The sequence below is a fragment of the Anser cygnoides genome, chromosome 2 (genome assembly GCF_040182565.1).
Source record: "Anser cygnoides isolate HZ-2024a breed goose chromosome 2, Taihu_goose_T2T_genome, whole genome shotgun sequence".
NCBI lineage: Eukaryota > Metazoa > Chordata > Aves > Anseriformes > Anatidae > Anser > Anser cygnoides.
The window spans coordinates 159242731-159260576 of record NC_089874.1 but is presented as its reverse complement, the minus strand read 5'-3'; the positions used below and the strand labels follow the sequence as shown (position 1 = coordinate 159260576).

General features: G+C 40.2%; 1 protein-coding gene across 6 annotated transcripts in view; it reads left to right on the top strand.

The window, feature by feature from the left end:
• Nucleotides 1-17846, top strand: part of TRAPPC9 (trafficking protein particle complex subunit 9) — a 468771-nt gene that overhangs the window by 37249 nt on the left and 413676 nt on the right. For all 6 annotated transcript variants that reach the window (XM_048049625.2, XM_048049614.2, XM_013193341.3 and 3 more), the window contains 3 exons: nucleotides 7183-7309; nucleotides 12607-12752; nucleotides 17202-17287. In XM_048049625.2, coding sequence (XP_047905582.1) covers nucleotides 7183-7309; nucleotides 12607-12752; nucleotides 17202-17287 — 359 coding nt within the window. The remainder of the gene's footprint in view (nucleotides 1-7182; nucleotides 7310-12606; nucleotides 12753-17201; nucleotides 17288-17846) is intronic.

The window sequence follows — 17846 nt, the reverse complement described above, 5'->3', positions numbered from 1 at the left end:
TGTACTTTGAAAAGAACAAAAAGGTTCAGGAGTGATACTGAAAAAATGCTTTTTCGGAAGGATTGGAAAACTCAAATATGTTAGCTGAGAGAGCTGGCATGTTTTCGTTATCAGTTTTGAGACAGTTGTCTGGTTGTTTAAACAATTAAACTGGCCTTTTCTCAGGCGAGAGGAGTCTCTTCTCTTTATTACCACTAACGGAAGCATCAAAACTCTGAATTATGTTAATTCTCTCTGGCCAAATTCCAGTGACTTTGCAGGACAGTGAAGTGAGGAGAGAGCTCCTACAGAAATTACCGTGATGTTCTTACCACCTTCTGTCTCTCTGTGCTTCCTCTACCCAAAACACCAGATCAGATGTGTGTAACAGTGGGCCATTGTATCTGTACATTTTTTACAAAGCCTGCTTTGCTCAGAAGTGGCTTTGTAGGAGTTGTCTTTTAACTTTTTTTTTATTGTTTTGGAAGTTAGCTTTGCTTCATTTGCTCCACTTTATGTAAAGATAGGTCTGCTGGTATTAACGTCAAAAATCATTAGCGTTGCTCAGTGGTTTACATACTGATTTTGTGTGTACAAAATATATTTTGAAATGTTTTTCAGAGAACACAGACATCTGAAGTTAGCTCAGGTACAGTGGAGAACTAGATGCTGAAATTTTAATGGCGTTTCCCTGAACTCTCACTTCGGCTATCCCTATTTTTTGAGATTCTATCCAAAAGTATTTCTGTGCTGGGTGTGAATTTCAGACTCACTGTGACATAATGTGTACACATTTTATATAATTGCTAAAAAATCTTGTAATGAAAGACCAAATTTCCGAAAAAAAAAAACTTTGTGTGTTTAGGCAGTCTCTTTCCATTCTTTCTTTCTCCGTGGTGGTCTTCAGAAGCAGAGATCATAATCCTGACACAGACAACTCCTCTATATCTCATCTATTTTGAAACCAGATATTTTCCTGTTCCCTCTCCCCTGCAATGTTAGGAGTAAAGCCAATGATTGCTCTTTCAGAGATGAACTATAACTACTACAGCAAATAACTGAATCCCCTCGTACGCATTCCCTCCTTGTAAGGATGGAGCCACTTTCTTTGCTGCCGTTCGTAATGATCTATTCATGAAAGTGGGTCTTACTTATCAAGCTCTCTGGCTAACACAGATAAATTATTTTCCTATCGTTCCTTCTCTTTTCCATCTCAAACTGTGAATTTTATTAGTTTTAGTCTCCGCCGTATTTATTTAGAGATTTATTTTGCTTGATTTCTCAAAGAAGCAGGGTTCGTGTAATATACTGTCTGCCAGTCCTTTCTGGTTCTCCCCGTGAGAATATCTTTTGAGTCTATAGACAAAACGTGGCGGTGTGCAGATGTTAAATTTGTTACGTTAAACGTGGAGATCAGAGACGTTAAGTTTGTTCCAGTTTCATGACACTTACTTATCCATGGAAAAGGTAAATGCTAACGGTGCCCTGAGAGACAAAGCAACTTGCTTGAGACCCGTGGACAGTTTGAAAGCCGTTAACTTGGTCTTTCTCTTCCAAAAAATATTAGAGGTGCTCTCTGTAGAAAATGCTGCTGAAGACTCTGTGATCTGCTGAAATTAGAAGACAGCTGAAATACTGAATAAGTGGGTTGATCGGGCAAGTCTTGCTAAGACGCTTCGCTTACAACGTTGGCTTTCTTGTGGTAGTGAAGAGGGATGCACTGAATGTACAAACAGGATGCTTAACTGTCCCTCTGCATCTCTCCCAAACTAGAATTTGAGGGACTCTTTGAAAGGTCATAAAGACCTCTGCACGCGTGCTGTAAGCTAAGTGATTAACTTCAAGGTAAAAACAATTTGTAGCTGTTAGTTTATGAATACTCACTCACTGCTCCAGCTTTTGTTGAGGGTCTTAAAGTATTTTGTGGCCTTTCTGAATTCCTTTTTTTCTTTGAAGGATCAGCAGCACCTTGATGGCATGGTGGTGCAGGAGATCTCCACGGTAGCAGACGCTTTCTATCTTCTCTAGTTGGAAGATGGCTCATCAAGCGATTTTCTATTTTGTGAAGGGAAAAGTTGATGTTTCCGGGTACAGAAATTACTGTTTCTCTTGCTTCTTCTGCTGTCAGACTGAGTGTTTTCTGCCTTGTTACTAGTAATTTGTCAAGGAGATGTCTGACACTTTGTTCCTGAGAGAGCTGGGTGGGCCAGCTGGCTGCCACTTGTCGGAGCTGACTGCTGCACGAGGTCTCCTCTGACTTCTCCTTCGTCAATGCCATTTGCTGTTTTCAAGGCGGAAGGAAAAGCTCAGCCAGCACAAACAACCCTGGGTACCAGCTTTTTTGTTAAACCTCTGATTCTGGGCTTAACACCAGGGGAAAATTGAAGTCAGAAGGCTTTTAGCTGTTTGTTTCCCTACTTCCTTTCTCAATATTTTAGCACGTTGTGGAAGGAACCAGAAAGTCAGTTGTCTTTCAGTGCAACTGGCAGGTCAGACATAAGCTGTTCCCTTTCCTCATTCTGCCTTGCTGCAGATTGCTCTGCAAGGGACAGAAAATCTTCATCAGTACAAGACCAACCATGTGCTTGCCAAAGAGCCAACACCGTATTTTTAATATTTGACTCCTTTTTAAGGGGTAGTGACCGTGGCTGAGTATATTCTACATTTCTTGAGTTAAAGCAATTGTTTTCTTCTAATTTTCTCTGTTATCTGTCAAGGCATGAAATGCTGTTTGTGTGATATGGTTAAACTGGTTACCGAAGTCCTTAAAAATGTTTCTATATAACCAACCTTCTTTCCTGTCCTGTTCAGATTTTTTCAGTGGCTCCGTTATTGGGCAATGTTGCTTCATATTATTGTGAAACTGGCAAAAAGACTTTTTTTTTTTTCACGTTCGGTAGCTTTCAGTCACAAACGGTTTCTAACTGTGCAACCGAAGCTTTCAGATTTTTGTGTTCTCATCTTAGAAAAAGGCTCCAAGCAGGCTTGGGACAAAACCAAAGTTTATTGTGTTGACATGAAGTAGTTAAGCAAAAAATCACGAATAATATTGGCGGACTTGCAAAATTTTCAGTTATCAGGAGCAGCAAGGATATGGCAATGAAAATAATTCTGTATGAAATAGGGAAATCGTACTATGAGGGTATAATGAACAGACCGAGAAGCGTGTGCTCGAGTGGCAGTACTGACCGTGGCTTTGTGCAGCTTTATTTTGGTTGCAGCCATTTTATGAAAGCCTGAGCTTTCAATGAGTCTGCAGAGAAATTGGAGAAAAAGATCGCGAATCGTTATTCCACATGAGAAAATAACCCGTCATTTCTCACTCAATAAATCAACCGCCGTAAAACCTGCACAAGAGCATTCAGTGGGGTTTCCAGATGCGGCGCGGGCTTTTAAAGCTGTTGAGGCTAATTCACAAGTCAGAGGATCAAGTGGCGATTGCCTTCCTGCTGACACGCACAAGCATGAAGACGCTAGATGGGCAACGACCTCTAAGCGTAGCTGTTTTCCATCCCTTCTTCCGAAAGAGGAAGAAAACTGCAAATAGTACGTATCTTTCTCAGCCGCAGATGCTCTTCTCAGTCAAGGTACTCAGTCAAGGAAGAGAGGCTCCAACGTTTGCTTTCAAAAGTGGCTCTCGGGAAAGATTGCGCAGCTCCTGCTCTTAGGTGGATGCTTCTCGCTGCGTCCTGTTGGTGGGGATTCCTTGTGCGGCTCAGCTGAGATGCGGTGCTGAGTGAAACGCAGTCGAGCTGCTGGCTCGGCTCAGCATGTTACAAACTGCACTTCGTACAGCAGCCACCTAGGAAAACGTCTTGTTTTAGCCGTGCCTTTGCGGCAAGCACACTGCGCTTCTACTGCGAAATAAAAATGGGACTCTCAAATCCGTAAGCAGATTCCTTTTGCAAGCGGCAGCACGTTTGCTTTGAACGCAGTGATTGACGGCATTGCACGCTAGGAAATAAAAGGTGGTGCTTCAGCGTGACAGCCTCCACTCCTGGGCAGAATGAAGTGCGCCTTGTAGTGTCGTCTTCATCATTCTTGGTAGCTGTGATCCTTCCCATCTCTGCAGATCTAACGTTTATTATGTGCCCTTGCTCCTATAAAATGGCAAACAACATCCTGAATGTTATAGCCTGAAATTTTTATGAAAACAGTCTCGAACTGCTACAACTCCTGGCTCTGCTATGCCATTCTGAGTGTCTGTGTATGTCTAAAACGTGTTTTCGGGAATATTTCCTACTCTCCATTAAAATGTGGTGCGTGGCTTGGGACGGTTCAGTGGGACACAGACACAAGCAAGGCAATTTGTCAGGTGCATGAGAAAAAGCGAGCATATGTATGGAATGGTATCAATCATGTCAGCTGTAGCATCTCATTGCCTGGTCTGACAGGGAATAGACAGTCTAGGAAATAAGTAATCAAATGTCTTCGAAAGTAAAAGGGGATCCCGCTGCTTGGTTCTCGCTGGGCTTTACGACTCTGCATTGAAAAATCCTTGGATGAATCCTGAACCTTGACGTTGCCGAGCTGAGCGTGTGCTAGGGATCAGCTGTCTCACAGCAGCGCCTAGCGAGATGTGCTCTTCCAGAAACAGGTCCAGGACCTCCCTGAACCATGAGCAGTTGAACCTTAAAGGAGAAAATGATCTGATTCTCCCATTCCTCTTGTCACAGATGCATCCTTCAGCTTCTGGTCTTTGTTATTGAAAGTGCTGTTCGTAGTTACGGTGTTCCGCTGTTCTTACAGGTCTTGAGAAAGATCAGGCAGGCAAAACCGAGCAAGTTAAAGAGTATTTCTTCCCTGCCATGTCCTGCTAAAGGAGAGCCCCCTGTTTACGTTGTGAAAGCTGGCGATTCTGTAGTTCCCGACAATTCGCGTTGGGCGGGAGCAGCCCAGAAGTCACGGTCTGTCCTGCCGTAAATCACCGCGTCGTTCTGCACAGCATCATAACTGGATCTGCATCTGTACAGGAGCAAAATTAACTGTTTGTAAATCTGTCAGCTCACAGTTGTTCTTCAGTTAATGTTGAAATGAATAGTTCTGTGTCTCAAGCTCCACGCTCCCTTTAAATGAAGCCCTCCTTTATCTTTTAGGGGGAAAAGATAAGAATAAGAGAATCCTTTGCATGATCTCCGTGGTGTATCTAGCTGCTTCTGGAAGTTGCTCTGATGCATTTTGCAATAAAAAGGACTGAAGTGGTAATAACTTGGAAGGAGAGTGAGGTGCTGATGGCCAGGAGGCAGCAGCAGCCGTCTGAAATCACGGAATAGTAAAAATACCGCTCTGACTTTATCTCTGATGGTCACCTAGTCCAATTTAGGCCAGCACTGTCACCAGCTGCGGTTTTATTTAGCAGCGTTTTGAAAACCTTCGGAGATGAGATTCCGCAGCCCCCGGGGCAGTTTCTCTGGGAGCTGCTCTTGCTCTGCTCTGCTCTGCTGAATGTTTTCCTGATACCCAACGTGAGCCACCCAAGCTGCTGTCTGTGCCCGGTGCTCCTTGTTACACCAGCTGGCTCTGCAGGGAAAGGTTTGGATCCACCAGCTTCATGGCGGTGGTCATTAGTTTCCCCTGGGTTTATCTCCTCATCGAATAAGGCCAGGTCTCTCAACCTCTCTTCATGGCCCACATGCTTCAGATTACTGGTGGTAACCTTCCAACCATGCCTAATTGCATCTGAAGCGTCATTGTGCTTCTGCACCTGGGGATCTTTGGGTCTCCTCATTGGGTTTGCCCCTGAAGGCACGCTGCGTTCCTCATGGTGGCACGGAGGACGTGCTGCCCTGCTCGCGAGAAGCTCGCGGCTGGTTCCCCAGCCTCCATTTTCCATTCGTACCGAGGTCATCAGCTGAAATTTTCATCCTTCAAAGCCGATTCTTGCTGGGGGAATGGGAGGGACCCAGTTTCGGAATGAGTCTGTCTTGAGTCACATCCCGAGGACTGCTAGCGAACAGCTAATTGCCTGAAACTGAGCAACAGGCTGTGGTTTCATGAAGCTACTTACAATACGAGAGAGAACTACAGGCAGTTCTTAGGAAATCATGAAACTTTGTCCCTAAAATTTAAAACTTAAGCAATAATTATATCCAATCTTATGCCAGACCCTTCTTCTAAGTGTGCATGACTTTTTTTAGTGGTTTTGTTTAAACTTCCTAGTTGGTTTTTCACATCGATGTAAACAAACCGTAACTGTTTTTAAAATCCTAAGCAAATTTTTTTTTGGAAAGCAGTAACTGCCGTCACTCTCCCATTTTCTATTTTGCTTTCTCTTTGCGTATGTAGATCTCTGACTTATTTTCGAGAAATGCTGTAGGTATTTAATAGTTATTTGTACTGCTAGCCCATGTACAGAGGAACATGTACACTGTACCTTAAACCAAGGTAGGTCTCAGTCTTCAGCTACCTCATTCTCCCATCTAAGCACACACTTTCAGGTTTGTTTCTGTTTGCAGGCTCCGGTCTCAACAGACAAACACAATTTTGGACTCAGGCCACAAATATCCCAATAGACATTTTTTTTTTTTTTTTTCTGGAGACATACTTGTATGAATTCGTGGAAATGACATGAAATTCAGAACCATTTATTATATATTATTGAAGGTGACATGCATAATGTATATTTGCTTGAATGTTCTATTTTTATGAAAAACAAAAGAAAAAAATCTTCCTGGCTGTTACAATTTAGCAGCATAGTGTAATTGTTTTAAAAATTAGGGAGTTGTAACACAAGATAGTGTGAAAACTAATTTGTTTCTCCTTTGCCATTAGTGTTTCAGCTGGTGCTTCAGGATGGGGCTTCTTCACATAACATTGTTTCTATCAATAACCTTTAAGTGCTTGATGCCATCTGCTCTGAATGTTTAGATTTTCTGTCTGAATTATAGAAATTGTTATCTTGACAGTGAAAAAAAACTAACAAAGGGTGGGTATACGCTGATGCTTTAAAAATTCTGAAAGTCCATAAAACTACCTTGCTCATTAAAGACCATTTAAGTAGTTATGGACATAAGACATCCATTGAGGCTTTTGGTGCGTAATGTAAGCGTTGTAACACGGACGTTTGCTGGCATTCCATTCGAGTTATTTTGTTAAAATGCAAAAAAAGCAAGTAAAACTTCAGGTTTTAAGTTCATCTTTAACTTTTGTTGCGTGCAAGTTGAAAGTGTTTCTGACTCTATTTTAAACAAATTTATTTTCTAGAAAAGAAAGATGTCACGCAGAGCTTGGAAAGCTACACAGCAAAGTGCCCTGGCACAATGGAATTCATCACTCTGCCAGATGGTTTGAAGTTACCTCCTGTTCCGTTCACCAAATTGCCTATTGTGAGGTAAGACTCCAAAATGCAATCTTTAACTTTTCCACAGGACCTGTCAGATTTTAAAGGATACTGGAAGGATGTAGTCTTCTCAGTTTGCGTAAGCTGTTCACAATAACATGAAAAAATGTCAAAATGTCAAATTGTTTTGAGAAGTTCTTAAGCAAAAATAGAGCCTTTGAGTAGAAAATACTTTCTGTGGTCTTTAGTTTCAGAAGGAGAGAGATTTTTTTTTTTAAACTGTCATTCAAGAGTTTCTGATACCGTCTAAGAAAAAATATTGTATAATTGCAGCTGAGATTTAAGTTAGATACCTGACCACACTGAAAGTCCACCAGTTGGTTGCTGTCTCCATCCACGGAGCTTGGAATTTGGCTGGGAGTGTTGCCTTTTGTAGCTGTTCCTTTCCAGTTGTTGCATTTTCAGGCTGGGCCCTTCAGTGGCCTGTTCTAAATCCACATTGCATTTTGTGCCCGTGTTCGAAAGCCCGTCACGCGGTCATTCCAGTGAATAACACCTGGTTTAGAATAAAGTATTGGAGAGAGGGACAGAGAGGGAGGAAACAGCCATTTGGCATCACTAATAACAGAAAGTCTTTGTCAAGAAGTGCCTTTTGGAAGGAAAGGTAATTGCTATTCAGAAAAAGCATGGGGGAAGTTCCTGAAAAGAGTTCTTGGAGAGATTTGAGTTCTCTGTGGGAAGTCATCAATGTTTCACGAAGCAATGTTCTGGTATCACAAAAAGATAATAAAGTGTATAACCAGAGAGTGAAAAGTGTATTTATTTGCAGATTACTTTCAGTAAATGTCTCTAAAATGAAATCAAGGTTTTACACCAAGACTGGTTTTCCTGCTGTAGCTAGTTTTACCAAATCCTCTCTAACTTCTTTACTGAAGGAAAACGTGCTGTCTAACTGTTTGCAGTTCATTTACGGTGATGTGTCTGCTCACACGAGCAATTTGCTGTGTGGGAGTTGCTCTCTGACAGCACAAATTTAACCTGAGCACGTACCTGAGGTTGGGTGCACACGGGCAAAGCACCAGTGGTGTTCTTAAAAGTGCTTTGTCCCCTGCTGGGACCAAGTGCAAAGCCGCGCATCGGTTTGCCACCTGGGCCACCCCACATTTCATGTCTGCTCCTGGGGGAAAAACGCAGCTTCTCCAAGGTCTTCCAGCTTTGTCCTCTCAGTGCCCGGGCAGGATTTGGTTGGCAGTGACCGGCTATCTGGGATGGCTTTGCAGGTAGCTGTGTGCTCATTGGCACAGCTCACACTTCGGAGAGGCAGCTGGTACCAGCTTCTCTGCCACATAACACGCAGCGTGGACTTACAGTCCTAAACCTGTAACTGGCAGAACCACAGTTACACGTGAGAGTTGGGAAGTTGTACGATTAATTCATTTTCAGCTGACCTTGGGGTGGATTTAATTTCACTGTAAATCTATGGATAGTTCTAAACTAGTCATCCTGCATACTTGCAGTCATGAGAAAGGTGAGCGCAGTTAGGTTTTTCTGCTCAAATTTAAATTCCTGCTTCAGGATGAGCTGAATTACTGAATCCCATTGCCTGTATTATTGGCTGGTTTTCCATTGACCTTAAAGATGGTTGATGGCAAGTTCGGGTACCTGTCTCTGTTAGACAATTTCCCTGTCTACATTCTGAATATATAAAATATATCCCTAAATACATCCTGAAGGTGAGTTTCTGAAGGCCAGTCAAAACTTTTGCCAACAGATTAACAATACTTCAGCGGGGAACGACTCTTGCCTTTCTCCCTTAAAACGTTTTCTGCTCCGAGAGAAGCACATTTTCTATTTCGAGAACCATGTTACATTTCCTTGCTGTTCCGATGCCTTGCATTAAGACATTGCTCAGCACCCAGGTGCAGCGTTTAGCGTGAGCTTTTGCTGACCTGGCTGCAGTTGGAGCGCTGCTGCAAACAGTTCCTGCAGTTCTGCCGCGGGGTGCGACATGGGCTGGGCTGAGGAGACAAACAGCGGGACTGCTTAACAGGGAATTGCTGATCATTCTCCTCCTCCCCTGCCCCTTCTTCTTGTCTTCTGGAAGTCCTATAAAAGCCACAGTGATAAAAATCCGTTAGCTGACAAACTGTTTAGTTGCATTTAAATATAAAGCCTCCAGTTACATCTACACAGCAGGGCTAGCGTATTTTACAGCTGTCCAGCTTGTCTGGAAAACAGCTCACTGCAGGACTGCAGCGCTCTGTGAGTTCAATCCTGCTAATTTTTGAGACACAAATGATAAATGTGCGGAAATGGGGTTTTGGCCATGGTTGAATAACCCAAGCTTATGATTCAATCTATGCTAGAGCCCTCTAGAAACAAGCTTCTACTGCTGCCGAGTTCTATTTACTGTTGGCATTTTGTAGTCTGTTAGTTTTTAATCCATTTATTGTGTGGTGCTTATTTTGGATGCAGATTTCTTGATCAAAATACTGTCAAGCATTGAAATGCCTTGGACAAGTCAGAACACAGTAACACCGTTACCTTTTTCTCCCCTGTACCTATAAAGCAATTGAAGAGATTTGGCTTGGAAAAGTCTTCATAGCTCATTACTCATGTTAGTTAGTATTTAAAGCCTAGAGCTGTCCTTTATTTAATTATTTACTCCTGATATTCCATACAGTCAGATTCATTTCTATTTTTTCTGCCATGTCTTTTAACTGGAAACTTGGTCTATTATTGACAGACTTTAAATATGGTAATATTTTTTATATATACTCTTGTAACCTTTGAACTTTTTTAACATTTCTAATGTTGTAGTGCAATATAGAAAGCTTTTTTTTTGCATTTTTAATTGTTTTGATGAAGCTCCAGAAATTAAGAGCACATAGGATGGGAAAATGTTCCATTGTAGCATACTATGAAATTATCACCTAGGATTTTTTCAAATACAAAATAGGAAAATTTAATGTCTTTCTATCCTAATAGATGCACTGTTTGCTTAGGTAGAGTGTTTTTAAAAGTATTTTCATTTGCCCTCTGAGCAAGTTTGTTTTCAATTAATACAGCTTTTTTCCAAATACAAGATTTTGTTCTTCTGGGTAGGTGTGGCAATTTTTTTGTAATTCCTAATTGTCACCCATCTGAATTCAGTAGGGCTGCGCCCAAGGCTAGAAAGTGTACTTTATTCAAGCTTTTCACCCAAAGGAATTAAAAAAGTTGCTGTATTCTGTGTGTGACCCATGAGTTCTCCAGCAGGTGGCTGAAGGACATTGCTTCCCCTGCTCTGCAGCAAGATAAAAAAAGCTTACCCAACGGTTTTTATGTAATAATGGTGGATGAGATAAAGCATTTCTATACGGAAAATAAAATTTCTTTTTTAGCACTTTGTCAAATGTATTGTTCATTTCCTCAGCTAAGTATCATTCACACGTTTTGCTTTAAATCGCATTCTAATTTGACTTAAAATCCAATCCAAGAGGTATTGTGCTTGCTTCGAGGTGTGAAGTACTCAGCAATCTGTGATAGTTTCTCTTTATTCCCAAAGTCTGTTGTCTCTTATTTTGCATTTGGCTGTGATGCTGACCCTAAGTGTTCCCAGCCGATAACGTGTATTACATTTCTTGTTCCAAAATACTTCTGGTGTTCTCCAGTAACTTCTTATCAGGCGTTCTGTATCACAGAGATAACTTGTCTTTGTAATATTCCTCTTAGAGCTTCATCAGTTTTAGCAATAGCACATCATCTAGGATGATTCGGGTTATTTTTAAAACAAATTGCTTTCTTGTATGTATGCACTTTTTATTAGTGGGGATGTTGATTTGGTTGGTTGACGGAACCGTCCTTTGTTGTGCTGAGGACTTGAAGTAGTTTCGTATTCTCAGTGATAGGTTATTGTTCTGAAATTCAGTGTAATTCTGTGACTGTGGTGAGTGACTTCAATTATCTTGTGTAAACGTTGCAAAATTGTTTTAACACGTACAAGAATGTGCTTTTCAAAATAAAGATGTTTGATTTTGTTTCTGTGACCTTTACAGCTGAGGATGGCAGATTTCGCTCGTAGTCCTCCAGTGTGAGTCGTTGTATTTGAAGAACTTTATAAAACACGAGAATTTAATCACGTACAGCAACATTCATAACCTCTTGGGTTTATTGTAGCATTATCAAAGAAGTCCAGTGAGATAAATTTTACTGTGGCAGGTGAATGGGGGAAAGGAGGGAAGAGGGGAGCTCGTCTGTGAAGAGGTCGGGGTTTTCTGGGATTCCTGTGCTTGGCTCCTCAACTGATTTCTGAAGTTTCCTAGGGTTTTGGCTGGGCTTTCTTCCTAGTCATGCCTTGGTACAAGCATACGATATCTATAAGTACAGAATTGTACTTTAAAAGTTTACTGCTGGAAGGTTTTTTGAGGTCTTCACTTAATTCTTGGTTGTCTGCCTCACTGTGTTGGGATGCCTCTAGTAGTTAGCAAAAAAATCAGTTTTATTTTATAGATTTTATTTAATTGGAAAACCAATTTTTTAGAAGTTGGAGATTAAATCCATGCATGATTATAAAGGGAACATTGTTGTCTCCTGTCGACTTTTTTTCTTTTTAAATTAAAACCACAAATACTTAAATTTTAACAGACTGTAGCAAAATAGCTGTTACAGTGAATGTTGCCTTTCTTCACCTTTTGTTTTTCCTTTCCTTGCTCCTTCCAGGCTCTAAGTAACAAGGAGTCGTATGGGCTCTTACGATGCTGCTACTTTTACTGAATATCCACTAACGTATTGCTTGTTCATATTTCTAATATTTAGTCTGTAATTTCCCGTCAGCAGTGGAGGAGCAGTGGCTTCCTTGCTTAGTATCACAGGGATTTTGGTCTAGCAAAGAGATGGTCTAATAAATCACCCTCTTCCTGTCTATTTGTGATTGCTTTATGGGCCTTCAACAAGACCACTCCAATTCCTGTCAAATTTCCTTCCTTCCAGGTGCAACTTGCACTTCAACTGTTTGAAAACCTGTTTTATTCACCTTGAGAAGTTCTTTACTTGTATTACATTGTCCACTGAAATTTCGTTTGGCTTCTGGCTCGGGTTTAAGTTAAATATTTGATTACTTTCTGCACTGGAGTTGTGGTGTATCTGCCGCCATCAAGATGGTTTTCCTTTGGTATTGGTTTTCTGATACCTTTCTGAAGCCTTCCCTTTAGTTTTCTGGGATTGGTGTTATTTTCCTTTTGTATTGTAGCTGTTTACTTCATGTTTTCCATTTTAGGTACTTTAATCACTATTTACTTAGTATGTCAATGAATATTTGTCAGCTCACTTTTAGTACAACCTCCTATAAAATTATTTCTACTCAACAGATCTGTGAAGCTCTTGAACCTCCCCACCAGTCTCCGACCTCACAAAATGAAAAGTCTGCTGGCTCAGAATGTGTCAACCAAAAGCCCCTTCATATATTCTCCAATTATTGCTCACAATCGCGGGGAAGAACGAACTAAGAAAATAGGTAAGAATAAGAATATTTTCCAGTATTTCTCATTGTTTTGGTAAATTGGAAATTCTTTCTTGGTCAGGGAAAGCAAACCTGAATTTTTATTTGATTTAATCAGCTTTTTTAGCCTGATGGGCTAAAGGAGCGAAGCTTTGTTCTCCCCAGTGATTTTGAAACTGTGGGACAGTTCAACCTAATTCAAAGTGGGGATCAAGTCACGTAGGTGATCAAATTCATTTTCAGAGGAGATAACTAGTTGCTTCCTTCTCAAATAAAAAAGAATTCAGACAAAGCTTAGTTCTGACACGTTTTGGTTGGCAGTAGCCAGCTTGGGCAGTTGTGTGTGTTGCCATGAACTAGCTGCGGTGTTGGGTTTTTCTCTTTTCTGATAAGGGCATCGAACACAATGACATTCAGATGAATAAGCTGCAGTTTCTGGGACAAAAAATGCAAATCAGCTGGACAGTGGTAGTTCATCACCCATATAATTTTTGTTTTTGGTTAATAAATTGTTACTTTAATAAATAATTGATAATTGGGATTTTAAAATTGATTTTCAGCTTTTTTCGTTCAAGAGGAAAAGAGAGCATCCAGTTAATATCCTATTTTGATTTAACTTAAACACAGGATGCTTAACTGATTAGTCATTTTCTGCCAGAGGATTATTTAATTTATTATAAACAAACTCTTCAGTGCAGTAATTGTGTCACTGGCAGTAGATTAAACGGCTTGTTTCAAATCCTGGATTAAATTACAAATATTGGTAGTCCTTTTTGTTGCTTTTGTGCATATCACAAATGCATGATAATTTTTAACACAGGCATTAGTGTCAGCAGAGGAGAGACTCGTGTGACTTTGGAATAGAACCGATTGTGAAAACCGGAATACAGAAATGTGCAGATGGGTGTTTTTCTTAATTTTGGCTCATTATGATACTCTTTTGAGTACTGTGCAATCACAGTACTACTTTGATTTCAAAAAATTGCTAATAAAGGATAAGAAATTTTAAAAATGTCGATCAGAAGGTGCATCTTATGCTATTTCCTTGGAAAACAGTTCGTATAATTTCTCTTAATTTGATTAAAAAATAGATTCAGATTTATATTTTCAACATTCAATCTCATAAATATACCACTTTTTCCATTCCATTTAAATAACATTTTATTGCTAATCCTGTCAAACAGGTGTTTTATGCAGTAGTCTTGTTCCTTGATGGGTACGAAACAGAGCCTCCAGTTTTTGGTAGCAGTGCAGGTTGCTTTGTTCATGTGCTGTGGGTACCATAGGAGTGTTACATTGTACAAAGTAGTTTCTCCTTTTAGTTTTTTATTTAGCGTAAGGAGATGTCTGAACTGCTCGTGATCTTGTAAAGCTTTTGTCTTTTGAAGTGTATATGCAGTGCATTCACTTGTAAAAGCCTCTAACGTTGGGTTCTACAAACAAAAGAATACACAGAACGAAACCAGATAGTTCTTCGTAAGAAGCGGAGGAATTTAATAAACTTTGAAAATCATTAATATATTTTAAAGACATGTCTTTAATCTACTTTAATTACAAACAATGACAATAGCAAATGAACTGTTTTCTGTTATGGAAATGCGTAAGCTGTATTTTGGATAAATCATTGTTACAGCAAAGGAAATCAAGTGGTGCTGACAAACCAAAGGGAAACAAAGCCCTTTTGAAAAGTCTTAAGGAAATGTGTTCGGCTTTTGAGCTTTCAGCCTGATAAGCTTTTCTGATTGGAAACAAGAAATTGGATTATTACATTCTGGTTAAATTGCTTTGATACTACACTAGTAATGAGAAATAAACCTCAAGATTTATGACATAAAGTGATTTTTGTTGGGAAGTGCTGATAGTCTAAACAGTACTGCTTGTAGTATAACGCAGTGCCAGTAGTAAATCTTGCAAGCAACGTGTCATACCTACATGAAGGTGGTTGAAATACTGCTCTGAACCTAGGGCCATCTGCTGGCTTTTGCCTGTCCTTTCAACAGCTTTTCCCCTAGGGAAGCAATTCTGTAGTGTTGTCCTGGTGTCTTTTAGGAAGATCTTCTGGAAAGCAAACCTGAGGTCGCTGGTGGGAGCCCTTGAAGTGGGGGCACCTTTTTGGTGCTGGTAGTGACCAGTGGGGATCTTCTGCAGGAATGGGATCCCACAATGTGTCCTGTTTGTTTCCCTGAAAATAATCGTCAGTAGTTTGGAGGGAGGTAGCTCAGGGAGTGTTTGAGGGGTCAAACCTGTACAAAACAAGAAATGAGCCTAGGATCCTTTCTCTTTGAAAGAAGGGAGAGATTAAAGCATCGGGCAAATTAACAGGTTTGTTGGTTTTGAGTAAAATTTAGAAAGATGAAATAATGAGTTTCCAACATATATGTGTATATTTTTTTTCAGTAACTGGCCTTTTCAGAATCATTTTTAAATGTGTTTGCATTGAATACATTTTCAAAAAAGGCATTCTGATTCTGTGGTAGCTCTAATCCAGGAATGATACAACTTCGAGGACCAAAGTGCCTCCTTCTGGTGATTGTAAACTGTAACGGGGGGTTGGTGCTCAAACATCTTTGCTGCTCTGTGCTCTTTGGGAGATTTCCTTTGGGGACTTCAAAACGCATAAGATTTCGGACACTCATAAGGAAGTTGATTAAAAAAAAATGTACCAAACATTCCATACAATTGTGCTTTTGAACATTTTGTTTTAATCGACTGTTTTACTTCGCAGGTTTCATAGTAATATAACCTGTTAATATCTCGGGATGTATGTTTTTAATTTCCAGTAGCATTAATTGGAGTTAGACATTTGCATTAAGTATGTGTCCCCCGAGCTATCTAATACTGCTTGCAAAATGTAATCAGATAGTGATTGTGAATGTGCAATTAGAGTACAGATGGTTTTAATTGTGAATTACAGTCTTAATAATCCTGTCTTTTTACAGGACTTTTTCTAATACCCTAGTAAAAAAGTGTTGAGATTGTGTTAAAATCACTGAGTAGACTGGTTAAAAGTTAATCAGTGTGTGTTATGGATTAGATTATGGTCATGATTTATTTAATCCATGTAATGAATATTTGTTTGTGAGGACTGCAGGTCCTTGTATAGCAAATGTTGTCACATTCAGTGTAAGTTCTGAAGACAAAGTGCATGTGGTTACTGCAAGAAATTTGGAAGGCAGACATGAGCATGTGGGCTGAAAAAAGTACAAAATGGTGGTGTAAAATAATCTTTCTTCATTGCGAAGCTCCTCAGAAATTGTATCTGTGCTGCTGACCTCACTTTGTTAAATTTCCCACCTCCTTAAATAGAATAAAACTCCCCAAAATTTCACACTTGGCAGGGTGAGATGTCTTTAAAGCCGAACCTCTGTTATCTGTAGTGCGATATAAACTCAAAATGCAGCTTATTTCTTGGCCTGTTTACTGGTCATGTCTTTCCTAGGTATTTCCAGAAGTTGCTTAATAATTGTTGTTATTGCTTAAGAGTCTCCCTTTTGTGAACCTCAAAAAATAAACGAATAAAAAGTGGTATCAAAGGATCCTCACGGTATCTTCCCCTCCTACAGCATTTCCCAAACTTCCATAGAAAATTAGGAGGAGGAAATGGATGTGGCGTCTTAGAATCCTCGAATCATTAGGGTTGGAAAAGACCTCTAAGATCATTTGGTCCAACCATCCCCCCTACCACCAAATATCATCACTAAACCATGCCCCTAAGCATCACGTCCAACCTGTCCTTAAAGGAAATCATCTTGCTGGTGAGCAGATGCTTTCCCCATCCCTGGAGGTGCTCAGGGCCAGGCTGGATGGGGCTTTGGGCAACCTGGGCTGGTGGGAGGTGTCCCTGCCCATGGCAGGGGGTTGGGACTGGATGGGCTTTAAGGTCCCTTCCAACCCAACCCATTCTGTGATTCTCTGATTTCTTCTTAATGATCTTTTATTTATTCTTATTTATTTATTATATATCATCAGCTATACGTAGATGAAGATTTGTTCCCCTTATTGTTAATATCCTTGTTCCCGTGGTGTTTATTTCTAATTTGGTTGCTTTCAAACCAAGTCTTGATGATGCATGGTGCTGCGTACCTTGTACCTGCCTCCAAGCATGGGAGCCTTTAAGCTTTCAAGTGGCTACCGTTAGGGATATGTTTAAGTACTGTTTTGAACTGATGCCTGAGTTAATTTTGTCGATGTAATGTTGGCACGCAGGGGCTCTGGAGCACTACTATTATTAATATAATGAGTGGATTAACGAACACTTCCGGTCCTTTAACCCGTTGCTTTGCCTCTGATTTATGGCTTGTGTCCCTCGGTGCTCTTGAACGGGACTTGGGCTGTGCAGATTATAGAGAGATGTTAATTTAGAACATAAAGCCAATATAACAACCTGACAGCTCAGCTGATGCTAATTTTTGTACCACTATGATTAGGCAATTCCTGCATTAATTCTGTAATCCTTTCTCATAGACTTCCAGTGGGTCCAGGGAGATGTGTGTGAAGTTCAGTTGATGGTGTACAACCCTATGCCTTTTGAGCTCCGAGTAGAAAACATGGTATGTATCCTTCTGCTTATTTTTTCTCAGCTCTTTCCGAAGTCAGAGTTTCAAATACGGTTTTCTGTAAGTCAAGTAGTTTAAAAACTGTTTAAGTCAGTCCAACCTCAGTTTAACGGTGCGGTAGTGTCAGTTTTCTCATGTTTTGCAGTGATGATGAGGTATTGAAATGAAAATCTCTGCCACTTGAAGTGTTTAAATGCTTTACTGTTCCTGATCTGTAAATTAATTCTGTATCTCTCTGCATTGACTAGAACCCATGCTAAAGACTTTACTGCTTTTCAAGTAATAATCATATCCTGAAACCTAATAATCAGTGTATTCTTCCTCCTGTTATTTAAAAAAAAATGTATTTATCCTAGCTTTTAAAATTCCCACATTGGTCACATCTTTTAAAAAATGAGGAGTTAAGATAACTAGTTCCAGGAAGCTTTGATTTGTTAATAGAAGCTTCGGCTTACGGATCTGCTATTCCCAGGGATAGATGTTATTTGAAAGCACCGGAAGCTAAAGCAATCAGAAGGGAGGACAAAAAAAAAAAAGGCAAGAATACCAGAGA